Source organism: Hyperolius riggenbachi, chromosome 7 (genome assembly GCF_040937935.1).
Source record: "Hyperolius riggenbachi isolate aHypRig1 chromosome 7, aHypRig1.pri, whole genome shotgun sequence".
NCBI classification, from domain to species: domain Eukaryota; kingdom Metazoa; phylum Chordata; class Amphibia; order Anura; family Hyperoliidae; genus Hyperolius; species Hyperolius riggenbachi.
The window spans coordinates 269,153,026-269,168,884 of record NC_090652.1 but is presented as its reverse complement, the minus strand read 5'-3'; the positions used below and the strand labels follow the sequence as shown (position 1 = coordinate 269,168,884).

At 44.6% G+C, this 15,859-nt stretch overlaps 1 protein-coding gene across 3 annotated transcripts in view; it reads right to left on the bottom strand.

The window, feature by feature from the left end:
• LOC137525027 (uncharacterized) overlaps positions 1-15,859 on the bottom strand; it is a 301,925-nt gene that overhangs the window by 65,320 nt on the left and 220,746 nt on the right. For all 3 annotated transcript variants that reach the window (XM_068245704.1, XM_068245703.1, XM_068245705.1), the window contains one exon: positions 8,014-8,057. In XM_068245704.1, coding sequence (XP_068101805.1) covers positions 8,014-8,057 — 44 coding nt within the window. The remainder of the gene's footprint in view (positions 1-8,013; positions 8,058-15,859) is intronic.

The window sequence follows — 15,859 nt, the reverse complement described above, 5'->3', positions numbered from 1 at the left end:
TTACAGTTACACTGTAAGAAAAGTGTGTGCGTGTGTGTGTGTGTGGGGGGGGGGGGGGGGGGGGGGGGGCAGAAAGTACTGGTGAGGTAAAGGGTTAAAATTAGATTGCTAGCCTACAGACTGCATTAGTAGCGAACGAGGGAGAGCTGAACTTTGTGGAGGACCAGGAAATGTAGCAAACAGGCAATTAAGTGGTAGGCAAACCTGACATGTACCACCTGGGCAACAGCAAAGTACCACTGGTGGTACGCGTACCACAGGTTGAAAAGCCCTGTACTAGATAACCTGAAAACACACTGCCTCTAGGTGTAGACACTGAACACTACCCCACCTCTTGTCCCCCCCCCTTTCTTTTAGATTGAAAACTCACAAGGGCAGGGCTCCCTCACCCTATTGTATCTTGGAATTTGTTATACATTTTATTAATTTTAATTTCTAATTGTATACATATTATTTAAATTCGTGTTATTTTTGTCACTGTAATTACCAATTCTGTATTCTGTACCAATTCTGTATTTTGTATATTAGTGTATGACATTGTCTGTATTGTTTTGCACCACATGTTTGATTCTTACTTTGTACAATGCCATGGAATATGTTGGCATGTTATAAATCAATAATAATAACAACAACAACTGTGATCATCTATATATCCATCAACCCTAACTTATGCTCAATCAACCCCTCCATTAACTCATTCATGCATTGGTCCATTTATCCACCTATCAAGTGTCCATCCATCCACTGATTCATCCATCCTCTTATTCATGCATTGTCCAACTACATGCCCATCCGTTCCTGGGCCTATTCATCTATCTCCGCATTGGCCCACCTATCCATACATTGTCCACCTGTACACCCATCCATTTGTAGTATTATGTATTTCTATAGGTTATATCTTCTGCAGCACATTACAGTATATATAGTCATGTCACTAACTGTCCCTCACAATATAATCCCTACCACAGTCATAATCCTTTGTCCCTAACAGAGTCTAAGTTTTTTAGGATGTGAGGGGAACCTGAAATGCCTGGAGGAAACCCAGTGCAAGGCTACAGTGCTAACCACTATACTCCCATGCACCTATTCATTCAATTATTCATTCATGCAGCTTCTTATCTATCCATCTATACCATACATGTCAAACTCTGGCCCGCGGGTCAAATTTGGCCCTCAGACCCATTAAATTGGGCCCTTAAGTGGATTCCCCACTTTGCATTATGTTTGGCTCTCTCTAGACCACCAGGAAAGCTATATTGAAGGTGAAGCCCTCAAACACCAGGAAAACCATATGGTGGAGGTAGAGGAAAGCACTTAACACCAGGGAATGGTATAGCGGAGGGTGGGGGCCACTAGACACCAGGGAACTGTAAGGAGGGAAGAGGACCACTAGACACCAAGGAACTGTATAGAAGTTAGAGGGGGTTATTAGGCACAAGGGAACTTTATAAGGGATGAAAAGGGATGAAGCTCAGTAAACATTGAGGTTGGCCTGGCCCAGTGTTAAATTTCAGCCCACTTTGTACTTGAGTTTGACACTCCTGATCTATACAAATATACACGCACTGATCCATCCACCCATCCACTCATGCACAATCCACATATTGTCTGTCACAATATCCATTAACCCATCTATCCATCCACCAATCATCCATTCATACATTCATTCACCCATCCACCCTCCATCTGCCCATTCCTCCATCCGTCCGTTCATCTATACATCCATCTATTTATCCTCCCATCCACCAATCCACATGATAGCCAGTACAACCACTGGTTCTAGCTTCCACTCAATGACACTAGTCAACCTTCCACCTACTATTAGTGTATGAGGACCTGCAACCAACGGACGCAGAAACAGAGCAGCAGCCGGAGACTGACCCTTAGTAGTGGCGGGGGCATGGTTCACAAACTCTACAGTGTGGAAAATAGCGATGGGGGTGGAAAGATACGCAGGGTAGTGTTGGAGTAGTCACCACTAGCTATGCAATTTTTCAATTTTTTCTTTGGTGGGACTTCAACTCAGCAGCGAGGGAAAAACTCTCATACCAAACACAAATTCCTCGAAAATTGGGGAGCAGGAGGGGATGCGTCTCACGGTGTCTCCCTTCATGCCTCAGGACACTCCCTGGAACCATTTACAATAGCTCTAAAATGGTGTCATTTTAAAAGATGAGACTCTTGACATTGCTGCGACAGTGACTTTGCCATATACCGTGCCGCTTTCTCTGTTTGACTTTATTTTTGCTTTGAACATAGACTTTGAAAAGCGGCAGTCGACTATGCCTTCCATACGGGTCAAGAGTGTTCTGAGTATTCTCTTCAAGAGCTCTCATCACACAGAATATATACAATTCCGCTCTATGACATTACAGTGCCATGAGGAAAAAACACGCAGGAAATTCCTGGGAGAGCGCGAGTCGGAATCAGACGCGAGCCTCTGGTGAAGAACTCTTCTGCTTGCCCTCTACATACAGCGAGCACATTTTTTTCTGTAGATTTATGCTTTTGAATATTCCTTTCTTCTCCTCCATAAACTCACTTTAACCCTGCAGCGGCCAGCAACGTCTTTGAGAGTAATTTGAGAGCAATCTGCTGTGGGACGCCTTTGTTATGAGGTGGGCCCCAGCATTTGTCAGAATCAGTGAAGGTGATGCAGAGCAGCCTGCATGTGTCTTCAATATGCCGGTGACAGAGGGCCATTATCACGTGCGGCCCCCTTGCCATGTGGAAGTGATTGGAATGAAAAGGAAGACTCTATATTGGAATGCTGACATTCTCTTCCTATTGGTACTCATTTATCTCCTTCTCCTTTTCACTAGAACAAAACTTTTCAAAGCTGCAGACTGAATTTAGAAATGACCGTCTTCCAGCTGCAGAAAACCATAGGCAGAAAAGGCTGGCTGCTTCCTTTTCATGGCAACTGTAAATAAGTACAATGAAATGATTTGTGGCACAAGATTCGTGAATCAACCTCAATAAGAGAAATGTGCCATCAATGACTTATTTTACGTTGATTCTCACTGGCCTGGCTGTGGTGCAAATATTCTGCCTTTGATACCTCTGAATGAATGCCTCAGAAAGTGTATGCAAAGCACACAGGACTTCTCATGAGTGCCACCTCTCCTGTGGGACTCTCTCCCACAGTTTGTCCGGCATGCTCTGAGCCTTTAAACCATCAAAAGCTACCTTAAAACGCAACTCTTTAGTAGTGCCAGGGTTCGAATTCGGCATATTGAATTTAGAACACCTGAATACTGCCGAACACCACACTTCAGCACTATCTCGGTACCGACAGGGTGAGTTCACTTACTTGAGTATCATGATGTGATTTATATGACCCAGATGCTCCCTTCTTCTGGCTTTGATAATGAGCCATGAAGTGTAGGTATGTGAAGTGTCCCCGACCCTTGGTTGGTACTGCAAGGGTACTGAAGTGTGGCATTGGGCAGTTTTCAGGTGTTCCGAATTCAATATGCCAAATTCGAATACTAACACTACTCTCAACCTTATCATTTGTCATAGCCAGATATTAAGGCTCACTGCTTCATCTGCTAGCCCCTTAGCACCCTGTACCCTACTAGCTTCCAGATCTAGACTGTATGTTTACTAGGGGAGAGCCCACCCACCACGGATTACTTTTTCTGTTTTACATCATTTCCCAAATGTACCACAATTGATGATATTTCAAACCACATGGATACCCGATCCCTTTCCCCTTGGCAGAGGCACAAGATAAGGGTGCTTATTCTTCCTCTACTATAGGCACTCACAACTTAAAGTGAACCTTAAGCCTGTTAAAAAAAAATGAGATTAACTCACCTGGGGCTTCCCTCAGCCCCCTGCAGCCGATCGGTGCCCTCGCAGCTCCGGTCCGATGCCTCTGGACCCGCCGGCGACGACTTCCGGTCTCGCCGTCACCGGCCGACAGGCATGGGAACGCGAGTGATTGTTCCCATGCCTGTCGCGTTCCCATGCCTGTCGGCCGGTGACGGCCAAACCGGAAGTGTTCGCCGGCGGGTCCAGAGGCATCGGACCGGAGCTGCGAGGGCACCGATCGGCTGCAGGGGGCTGAGGGAAGCCCCAGGTGAGTTAATCTCATTTTTTTTTTTAACAGGCTTAAGGTTCACTTTAAAGATCACCTTCTGTTTTAAGAAGAGAAATTATATTCAGAGTTGCCAACATTACCAGAAGATTATTATTATTTAGTATTTACATAGTGCTGACATCTTCCACAGCGCTGTACAGATATTATATATATATATATATATATATATATATATATATATATATATATATATATATATACTGTATATATATACTTGTTACAAACTGTCCCTCAGAGGGGCTCACAATCTAATCCCTACCATAGGTATTTGTGCATCGTAGTCTAGGGTCAATTTTAAGGGGGAAGCCAATTAACTTACCTGTATGCTTTTTTGCGATGTGGGAGGAAACCGGATTGCCTGGAGGAAACCCACGCAGAAACGGGGAGAACATACAGATACATACATACAGGGCAGATAGTGCCCTGGCTGTGAAATTTTCTATCATGTCTGTAAGCACTTTGACCTGTGGACTGAGATTCCGCTGTGAACTGAACTATCTGCTGATCTCGCCATTATATTCAGTCTTTGTGGTAACCGCGCTTTAAAGTAGACCTAAATTTAGAACTTCCTCTCTGCTCTAAAAGATAAGCAACAGCATAATATCCTTTACAGAAAAGCATTTCCTTGTTACAGCTTATAGCACTCCTTCAGAGATGCTGTAGTATAATTACTTCCTTTGCTGGGAGGACAGAAAGGGTTAAACTCCTGCGTTTACATATTAGCACTCAATTCTGTAGACAGCTGGGAGCTCGAATTACACTAGCTCATTACCTGCTGAGAAGGAGGAATTAAAGAGACTCTGTAACAATTTTTTCAGCCTTAGTTCTTCTATCCTATGAGTTCCTATGCCTGTTCTAATGTGCTGGGGCTTACTGCAGCTCTTCCTAATTACACTGTCTCTGTAATAAATCAATGTATCTTTCCTCTGTCCTGTTTGTCGGGCTAAGGCTTTGATTGTGTGGAATGTGCAGGTCTGCTTGTGATTGGTAGAAGCGATACACACCCTCTGCAGGCCCCCTGCATACTCACACACTATGCTTAGCTGAGCCTATTAGAAGCTGGTTAGTTTGTTTGTAAACATTGCCTAAAACTGTTAATTACAAGCCAGGATTGCAGCAGAGAGTGTCAGAAACAGCACAGAGGGGCACAGGAGAAAATAAGGAATAGAATGGTATGCTTTTTAGTGTAAGAATATTAGAGTACAGATTCTCTTTAAGACTGTTAAAGTGTAACTGTTGGGCATAATATCAAAAATCATTTTTTTATTTTATCTGGTAAACAAGTAATAAGGATGTTAAACAGGCATTGCAAAACGTTAAACTCTCTCTTACTTTTCTTGTTTATGAATGATCATTCCCCAGTTTACCTGACTCTTATTTGGTACGTTGCCGCACAAGGGAAGTTGCAGTGCATGCTGGGTTGTCCTTTTTTGCTTCTTTATTTCCCCTCAGACTTAACTAATGTACAGAAGCAAAAAAAGACAACCCAGCATGCCCTGCAACTTCCTTTGTGCGGCAACGTACCAAATTAGAGTCAGGTAAACTGTGGAATGATCATTTATATCAAGAAAAGTAATAGTGATTGTAACTTTTGGATTGCCTGGTTAGCATCCGTATTACTTGTTTACCAGATAAAAATTGATTTTTGATTTTATGCCCGACAGTTACTTTTTAATGCTGTTCTCTATAAACACACACAGGGTGGATTTCTCAGTGTTCTCCTTCTCTCCTGTGCAAAAGTTTAGGTCAGCTTTAAGAGCATATCTCATCTTAAACCCCAGATAACAGCATACGGCTTTCCGTACGGGAATATAGCTCTGCAGATCTCTCTGGCGATGTAGACGTTATTACGCCAACACAAAAAGAAGCGGCTTCCAGCCAGCCCTGCTTATGAGCGGCTAACCTTGTGCTGAGTGTATCTTCAAGGCCCCGTTGCCTGTATAAAGTAAGCGATCTCCCTGAGCACTCCCCTTTATCTATTTTGCATTAGAGGAGCTGCACGCCTGACTTGTGATTGTCTTATTCTGCTCACAATGAGGCGAGCACTGAGCTGGCACAAATCCACATAAAAGACAAACGCAAACACTGAAAATCAAAAACACTGGAGGATAAAGGGACTGACAAATTATAGTCAGCAGCTTCTTCCTTTACATAACTTTCTATATTACCACCTGACAAAATATTATTCACATACAAGGACTACAATATAATTTCAGTGCAGTCATATGAGCTGAGAAAAAAAACCCCTATTGTTCCTTCCAAGTTTCATCCGTCTCTGTCTATGAGTCGTCTGTGTGAAACGTAACTGTAGGTTTACTATCAGTAGACCAAGAACGGGTCCACAAACTGCCACCCTTCCATCTAAGCTAGTGCATTCGGTACCTACGTAGTATACCATCTACCAGATTTGACTGCCCGTTTAAAATATTTACTTGATAATCTACATATTGTTGGAAAGTCAAAAGTCTTAGGCCTCGTTCACATCTGCTGCGCTGAAAAACGTGTTAAAGCGCATGGTAAAAAACGCATGCGCTTGTGCGCGCTTTAGTCCGCGTTTCTATGCATTGCGCTGCGCTTCTTTAAAGCACGTTTTGCTTACTGTAGCAGCAGCAGTTGTCAATAAAACTTTGTTTTTGTATGTAAATGTATTTTTTTCTCCAATTAGGGGTAAAAAACGCATGCGCTTCTATGCGCTTGTACGCGCTTCTATGCGCTAAAAAAGCGGACCCATTCACTTGCATTGCTGTGCGCTTTACAGCTCAGCGCACAGAAATGCATGCAACACTATGTTTTTGTAACGCTGCTCAGCGCAGCGCATAGATGTGAACCAGCTACATTTAGTTACATGGAAAAATGAATACCTTGCTGATCGCACAGGGCAGTGCGCTGTGGAAAGTGCACAGAAACGTCCCTGATGTGAACGAGGCCTTAGCTTGCACCATGCCCTGTGTTGGGGCCAATGGCGTAGCAATAGGTGATGCATTGGTTGTGACCGCACTGGGACCCATGGACCAGAGGGGTCCACAAGGGCCCTCCTTTATCCATCTTATTAGCCTTGCATTGGTGCTATACTGGTAATGAACACCTCTCTATGTGCATTACATAGTGGTAACCCTAACACACTGTTTCCTTACTCTGATTACATCTCTCTGACACTGCAGCTGCCCTTGGTAGGTTTTGGGGCTTCATATCAATAGAGTGCTTGGGGGCCCATGTAAAACTTGCACACAAGCCCCAAGCTCCTTAGTTACACCACTGGTTGGGGCAATACTTTGTTCCTGAGTTTTAGGGGGTGTTGAATGAGGGGGTGTTTGAGTTGGAACGATCACCTTTAGAATCACTCACAATCAATTTGTGTCATCAATGAGGTTTATTTTCTGCCAATCCGATTGCATTTATTTGATCGCTTGGACGATTGTTCACTGAAAACTGTACAGTTAGTGGGAACATTTACACTAACCAGACATTCAACACTGATCTGAGCTTCGAAATTCAAAGCCATAATAGGGAGGTAGAGGGAAAGCACTAAACACTAGGAACTGTATAGGGGAGGGGGGGGGCCTCTAGACACCAGGGAACTGTATAGGAGAGGGAGGAGGACCACTAGACACACCGGAGAACTGTATAGTGGAGGGAGGAGGACCACTAGACACCAGGGAACTGCATAGGGGTTGGAGGGGGGCCATAAGACACCAGGGAACTTTATAAGGTGGCCAGTAGACATTGAGGTTGGCCTGCGACTAGGTTCCAGTGTTCAATTTCGGCCCACTTTGTATTTGAGTTTGACACCTCTGCTCTAAAACAACAGGTCCCAGCATATTAAAATAGCAAACCAATAAAAGAAGAAAACAAAGCAGATAAGAGTACAAGCGTATGAGCGGTAAAGAGGAAACAAGCGGACTTACCGTATAGCTTGTGGTCAGTTGTGTGACATCACTCTGGCAGTGCACTGCAATGGGAAGAGAAGAGAGACAACTTTAAGTTTTTGATTGTAGTACACCATCGTGGTACACATGCATAGATTTCTACATTAAGCATATAAAAACAATGAGGTCATGCTCTGTCCATAGCCTCTCAGTAAGCAGGTCAATTAAATGCAGTATAATCTTGTATGTTCTGATAGTCAGGCACATGATGCATGGCTGTTTAATATCGCAATGAGGTTTGGCCCGGGTGGGCCGAATGTGCTCACGAAACGCGTTGCCATAGTGAAAATAAACTTTTGTCTTTTTCCAATAATTGGTGTTGTCTTTAGAGTAGGCCACCTCTTATTTTTGTTTTTACTGCTTTTAAAGTGTTTTATCACCCCCTGGGTGACCCCTTCCTTCTGACCATATATAAAACCCTTACTAAGAGAGGTGAGCTTGTTTCTACCGCCTCTCAACTGCCTAGCTACACATCTTCAGGGAGACTCTTGCTGTTTACACTCTATGCAACAGACTTTTTTCGCTGCATCCAGATTTGCGAACAACTAACAGGTGACCAGCGCAGAATATGTGATATGAAGATCATATTTCAGTCTGGTTTTAGCAAGCTTATGCCTGGTACACACAATGAGATTTTCTGGCAGATTTACTGCCAGATCAACTATTTCCAACATGTCCGATCTGATTTCCGATCAATTTCTCAATCGATTCTCCATAGAAGTGAACGGAAAATCGATCGAAATTCAGATCAGACATGTTGGAAATGGAAATAATCGATCTGGCAGTAATTCTGCCAGAACATCTCATTGTGTGCACGAGGCATTAAGGAGCAAGTCTAGCTTAAAGCTTGTGAATCTGTATCAGTGTTCTCCCCAGGCCCTTTTAGCCGGGTGCTCCACACGGCTAGTTTTGGTGAGCACCCGGCTGTCATCGGTTAACTTCCTCCTCTGCTATAAGCAGAGTTCTGCAGAGAAGCACCAGCCCTGCATTCTCTCATCACGCCCCACCTGGCTACTTTTTCATGCCGCCCGGCTACTTTTTCATGCCAGCCGGCTGGAAAAAAATTTCTGGGGAGAACACTGTGTATGTATTTTAAGTCAAGGTTAAGGCAGACACACGTATCTCCATGACCTGTCGCACCCTTCATTTAACGTTATCTCAGAACATGGAACAAAGCTGCCTCTGATCAGTAAGGCCTGGTGCACACCAAAACCTGCTAGCAGATCCGCAAAATGCTAGCAGATTTTGAAACGCTTTTTCTTCTTTTTCTGCAGCGTTTCAGCTAGCATTTTGCGGTTTTGTGAAGCGTTTTTGGTGTAGTAGATTTCATGTATTGTTACAGTAAAGCTGTTACTGAACAGCTACTGTAACAAAAAACGCCTGGCAAACCGCTCTGAAGTGCCATTTTTCAGAGCGGTTTGCGGTTTTCCTATACTTAACATTGAGGCAGAAACGCCTCTGCAATCCAAAATCTGCAGCAGCCCGGGAGTATGCGTTTCTGCAAAACGCCTCCCGCTCTGGTATGCACCAGCCCATTGAGATACATTACCCTAGGAGATCCGCACCCGCAAGCGGATAACAAACCGCAGCCGAACCGCTCTGGTGTGCACTAGGCCTTAGGGCCCGTTTCCACTAGCGTTGTGGATGTGATGCGACCTTCGTGACGCATCGCATACAGCAAGCACTTCCGGCTGCAGACCGGATATCCAGATGCGGCATCCCATCAGCGGCAATGGGGCATCAGATGCGTGTTGCGGAAACCTGCAGCATGCTATCCATACTTTCCCCTGTGTTCATCATGCTGGATCGCCTAGGTAAATTCCTGTGAATGGAAACTACTCCATTGAGGTGAATTAGTTGCATTTTCCTTGCGGTGCGGTGATCGCATCACACCCCGTGTAGTGGAAACGGTCCCTTAATCAAATTTTTTGTGCAACTGGTTTTGCTGCTGTAAAAAGGAATGAGAGGGTAGCCAGACCCCATTGTTTATAACGGAACTCCAATGCTAGGTACACACGATGAGATTTTCTGGCAGATTTACTGTCAGAACGATCATTTCCAACATGTCCAATCTGATTTCTGACTGATTTTGCAATCGATTTTTTGTTCACTTCTATGGAAAATCGATCAGAAATTAAACGGAAATCAGATCGGACATGTTGAAAATAATCGATCTGACAGTAAATCTGTCAGAAAATTGCATTGTGTGTACCTAGCATAAAGTGACTGGCTGGACTGTAATCTGCTGCCAACACTTTAATGAGCACTGAGGGAGGCAAGTCTTTTGCTTCTTTCATTAGGGAATCCACGTAAAATCAACAATCTCGAGAAACGAGATTCACATCGTGATCAAGCCCAAAATGTTACATGCAACGCTTTTGCGATCCATAAGAATCACAAGCATTGCTGTGAGAATAATCACATCGCTTTGCTGATCAAAAACCAGTGTGAACAGGCCCTTAAAGGACCACTATTGCGAAAAAAGTAGGCAATTAAAATCTGACAGAACCAACAGGTTTTTGGCCAGGCCATCTCCTCATGGGGGATTCTTTGTTTTCAATAGCATTTCCTGAAAAGCAGTTTAACTGCCAAAATAGTAAGATAACAGCCAGCCTCCGTACTCACTTGCACACTATTTTGTCATTTAGACTTTGCAACTGCTGTTCACGAAATGCTGTTTAAAACAAAGAAAACCCTGAGGGCTCGTTTCCACTATTGCGGTGCGGAATCGCCTGGATTCCACCGCTGATGAAATCGCATGCAGATGCGATTCCGCATGCGTTTTTTGCCGCGAATTCGCATGCGAATTCGCATAGGTGAGGGTATATGCGATTTTAACCATGTCACTGCCTGTGTGAATTTACATTGGTACCTATGCGAATTCGCATGCGAATTCGCGGCAAAAAACGCATGGGGAAAACGCATGTGATTTCCCTATTAAATACATTGTGTGCGATTCGCCTGCATTCCACATGCAGGCGAATTCTGCAGGGTGTTCCGTGCAGATTTTCTCTGCACAATAAAACGCTCCCGCAGACGCATAAGTGGAAACAGGCCCATTCACTTACATTGTCTATGCGAATCCGCATACGCAAGACGCATGCGGATTCGCGATAGTGGAAACGGGGCCTGAGAATCCCCCATGAGGAGATGGACTGGCCCAAAACCTGTCGGTTCTGTCAATTTTTAACTGCCTACTTTTTTTCGCCATAGTGGTCCTTTAACCAGCTGAGCGGTCTGGACGAGCTCAGCTCGTCCAACACCGCCAGCGGCTGCCGCTCAGGCCCTGCTGGGCCGATTTGAATGAAATAAAAAGCAGCACACGCAGCCGGCACTTTGCCAGCCGCATGTGCTGCCTGATCGCCGCCGCTCTGCGGCGATTCGCCGCGAGCAGCGGCGAAAGAGGGTCCCCCCAGCCGCCTGAGCCCAGCGTAGCCGGAACAAAAAGTTCCGGCCAGCGCTAAGGGCTGGATCGGAGGCGGCTGACGTCAGGACGTCGGCTGACGTCGATGACGTCACTCCGCTCGTCGCTATGGCGACGATATAAGCAAAACAAGGAAGGCCGCTCATTGCGGCCTTCCTTGTTTATTCTGGGCGCCGGAGGCGATCGGAAGATCGCCTCCGGAGCGCCCTCTAGTGGGCTTTCATGCAGCCAACTTTCAGTTGGCTGCATGAAATAGTTTTTTTTTTATTTAAAAAAAACCCTCCCGCAGCCACCCTGGCGATTTAATCAGAACGCCAGGGTGGTTAAGACCGGGATCTGCAAGCAGCGATTTCTGTGCGCTTGCTGATTGTGGAGATTTGCTACGTGCTAGGACTGTGGAACCCTATTATTATTGTTTAGTATTTATATAGCACCGACATCTTCCACAGCGCTGTACAGAGTATAAAGTTATGTCATTTAACTGTCCCTCAGAGGGGCTCACAATGTAATCCCTACCATAATCATATGTCTATGTATGTATCATGTAGTATATGTATCCTAGTTTAGGGACAATTTAGGGTGAAGCCAGTTAACTTATCTGTATGTTTTTGGGATGTGGGAGGAAACCGGAGTGCCCGAAGGAAACCCACACAGACAAAGTGAGTGCATACAAACTCCCTACAGATAGTGCACTGGCTGGGATTCGAACCAGAGACTCAGCACTGCAAGGCGAGAGCACTAACCACTACTCCACCATAAGGAGGATACCACTACAGCGCTTGTGATATGTAAAAAATCGGCAACGTGTTGCATGTAGCATTTTGAGAGCAACCGTGAATGGAGGAATTCAGGGGAAAACGCATTCCTTCACCTTGCAAGGAAAATGGATTTTGAAAATATGTAATAAATTGCAATTACAAACACTTTGTGTTTGCAATTGTTAGTGGGTCTAAGGTCCAAAAAGTAGAATAAAAAAGCCCTGGGAAAGTCTTTAAACCCCTATATCACCCCTCTTACTGTGAAAGAGTTAAACAAATCTAATTGCCTACATAATACATTTTAATATGCAAAACAATACATTCAGGGTACACTATTAACTTGTCAGCCAACATCCCTGCCGTAAAACATAGCATAAATTATCACAGTACATCTGCTATGTGTTAGCGAGCCCTGGAACGCGGGCCATAGAGAAGCGGCATGGCTGCCAGGGCCAGCCACTCTCTCTCTCTCTCTCTCTCACTAATTATCATAACAGAGGAAAAAAGATGGAATCAGGAAATCATCTATTTCACTCAGTGCAGGGAAGAGAATGCTGCAAATCCTTACAAAATGGTCGCCTGAGACAGAGAAGGAAGACAGGGCCTCATTTCTCAAACAGCCTCCTGTGTAAAAAGCTCCTTTCAGAGAATATTCCTGCTTGCCGTAACATAAAAGTCGGAATCATTGTTTTATTCTGAAACCTGAACGGCAGAAATGATGACAGCTGGAAGCAGAGTTGTCAATCCAAAATTTATATATATATATTTTAGCAGACAGCTGCATAAAAAAGTCACAGGGTAGCGGATTTTATTACAGACACATCACAATAATATCAGTGTAGTTTGGTGTGAAATTTTGGGCACACAATTAACTCTATTTTGCTTCTCTTATATTTCTCTGATGATTTGAGGGCTCTAATATCACAGGCTTGGGCTTAAAGCAAACCTGTAGAGGTTAGGATAGTATTAAACTAGTGGTAGAAGTGTTGTAGGCCAGGGCTTTCCAACCCTGTCCTCAATTACCACCAACAGTGCATGTTTTGCAGAAAACAACAAACATTGAGGTGTGGTAATTAGTATCTCAGCAAAGCTGTTTAACTACCTCTGTGGATTTCCACCAAACATGCACTGTGGGTGGTACTTGAGGACAGGGTTAGGAAGCCCTGTTGTAGACAATACAAGGTTGCCAACTTTGTAGACTAGGCTGGTGCCACAACTTAAATCTGCTCGGCCCCCTGTGATTCCTGGTTCACAAGCCCATTTCCTCCATGTTCCTGCCACGCCCCCTCACAACTCATGCCATACCATAGCATGCCCCTACCATGCCCAAATTGTGCTGTTCATGCCCCTCCCATCAAATCAACCTCTTGCGCACAGATAACCAAAGTCACCCTTCCACATCATGACTACGCATGTAAGTGAAAGTGATACACGTACTAAAAACAAACATAAATGGGGGGGGGGGGGGCATTCTATCAATCTACCAGTATGTTTAAGGGATGTAGAAGGACACTGGATAGATCAGAGGAAAGCCACTTAAACATGGGAAGAACATCCAAAGTTTATACAGGTAATGTCCTGGTTAAACTTCGAACCTGGTAGTATAATAGTTTACAATTGCATTACAGATAGGGGAGCAATCTGGGGCAGATTTGGAAAACATATACTTAAAGTAATCAACATAAGTTGATTGCTTTCACATGTATGTATAATGGTCTCTGGAAAGCCCTCAGTCCTGCTGTAAGCCCAGAGCAGGAGATACTGAACGATCCTCACAATTCAGTGCTTCTCGCTGACTGGACACCAGTGCTCAGCTATCTGTTCAATAACTGGAGCTGGAGCGACCTAATTTAGCCTTTACTGAACAACGGCCAAATCCCAGCACTGCACCGGGAAATCAAAACGAAATGTCACGCCGCTGTTCTCTGAAATCTTGGCTGGGACCATGGAAGATTTACTCGGAAATTACATTTATTCTAATTCTTTCTAGCATCAATATGATCTCGGCAGGACAGGAATGCTGTTTACAAGGGTACTAAATAACAACAGTGCCACATTTGTGGAGAGTCTGAGGACAGACACGAGATTAGCACACTGACTGCAGACTGGCTGGAAAGTCAAAGAATTGCTGTAAGTCTGTGTGATGATGATTTGCCGTGTGGATTGCACAACCTGGGATGTTGTTCCATCTGTAAATAGCTATTTCAGGTCCAAGTGTCTATGGATGGATTATCTGTAGTCACCATCATGTGAAACACTGCTCTCTTCCAAGGTTCCCGTAATACTAAATGAGGGAAGCCTCTGGATCCTACAGGCTTCCTGGATCCTCCTCACTTCAGCCACCATTCTCTGGTACCCTATTTAACACTGGGGCCATGCTCCTTTTCTGGCATGAGCTCATCAGAGGAGTAGCTATGGGTGGGCAAGGGGGGACACATGTCCCTGGGCACAGCACTGTAAGGGGGCTCAGCACGGACGTTGCACCCCACGTGTGTGAGAGAAGTGGCTCGCTGGCTGCCCGAAGTGCCCATGCTTCTCTCCCTGCCTCTGCAGAGGAGTGCAGTAGGGTATTGTACCGTGTTAGCCATCAGTAAAAGCAAGAAGTTTTAAATCAGGATGATACCATTTATTGGCTAACTACAAATGAATAAGAATAAACAAGCTTTCGGCCTTGCAGCCTTCGTCAGGTTTACATCCTGTTAGTTTGCAAGCTGGTGGTACAGACAGCTTATATACATGCAACATCAAAAGGGAAAACAGATATTTTTTTCAAGCATAAATACGTCATTAAGATGCCTTAATACAAACAGACCATCTAAATGGGGTAAGATAAGGATCCTTGTTTACTCCATTGCTCACAGACCTGGTATTAGGATTGACCCAGAGGTATCGTAAATTCTTAGTTCACAAGTTCAGCTAGAGTGGCTGAGACAGTTCATATATCATCAATCTCATACCAATATAGAAAGTTGTTGTCCTTATTCAAACCCTTCTGCACAGCTTTGAACCAATTTATAAATTTTGTTTCTGCAGAGGAGTGCAGAAGTGTTAACAGCAGCAGAAAAAGGAGGGCACGTCTCGCTATCTAAAGGGGGGCACAACTGGCAATTTATAGGGGGGCACACCTCACTATCTAAATGGGATATGTGGGGCAGATCTGGCTATATAAAGGGGGGCACACATCTGGCTATCTAAAGGGGGGCACATTTGGCATCTATATGGGAGCAGATCTGGCTATCTACAGGGGGGCACACCTGGCTATCTAAAGGGGGCACATTTGGCTATCTAAAGGGAGGAAGATTTGGCTATTTGAATGGTGGCACATCTGGCTATCTGCACCGGGGAAGGGAGTCCATTTGGCTATCTAAACAGCATTTGTACATTTGACTTCACCCATAACCTCGTCCACATTGTGATGTGAGGCCATGCACATTTTGTCCAGGTGTGGGTGCAAAAACTGTCTTTGTCCCTGCGCGATGAAAACCCTAGCTACGCCTCTGGAGCTTATATGTGCTGCACCCACGGGAACACGCTCAATGTTCCTACGGGGGTCCTCAATCAGGAAGACAGCGTGGGAAGCCTCCATAGGATCCAGAGGCTTCCCTCCTTAGGTAAGTATGTCTTTTGTACCTGAGGTTCAGCT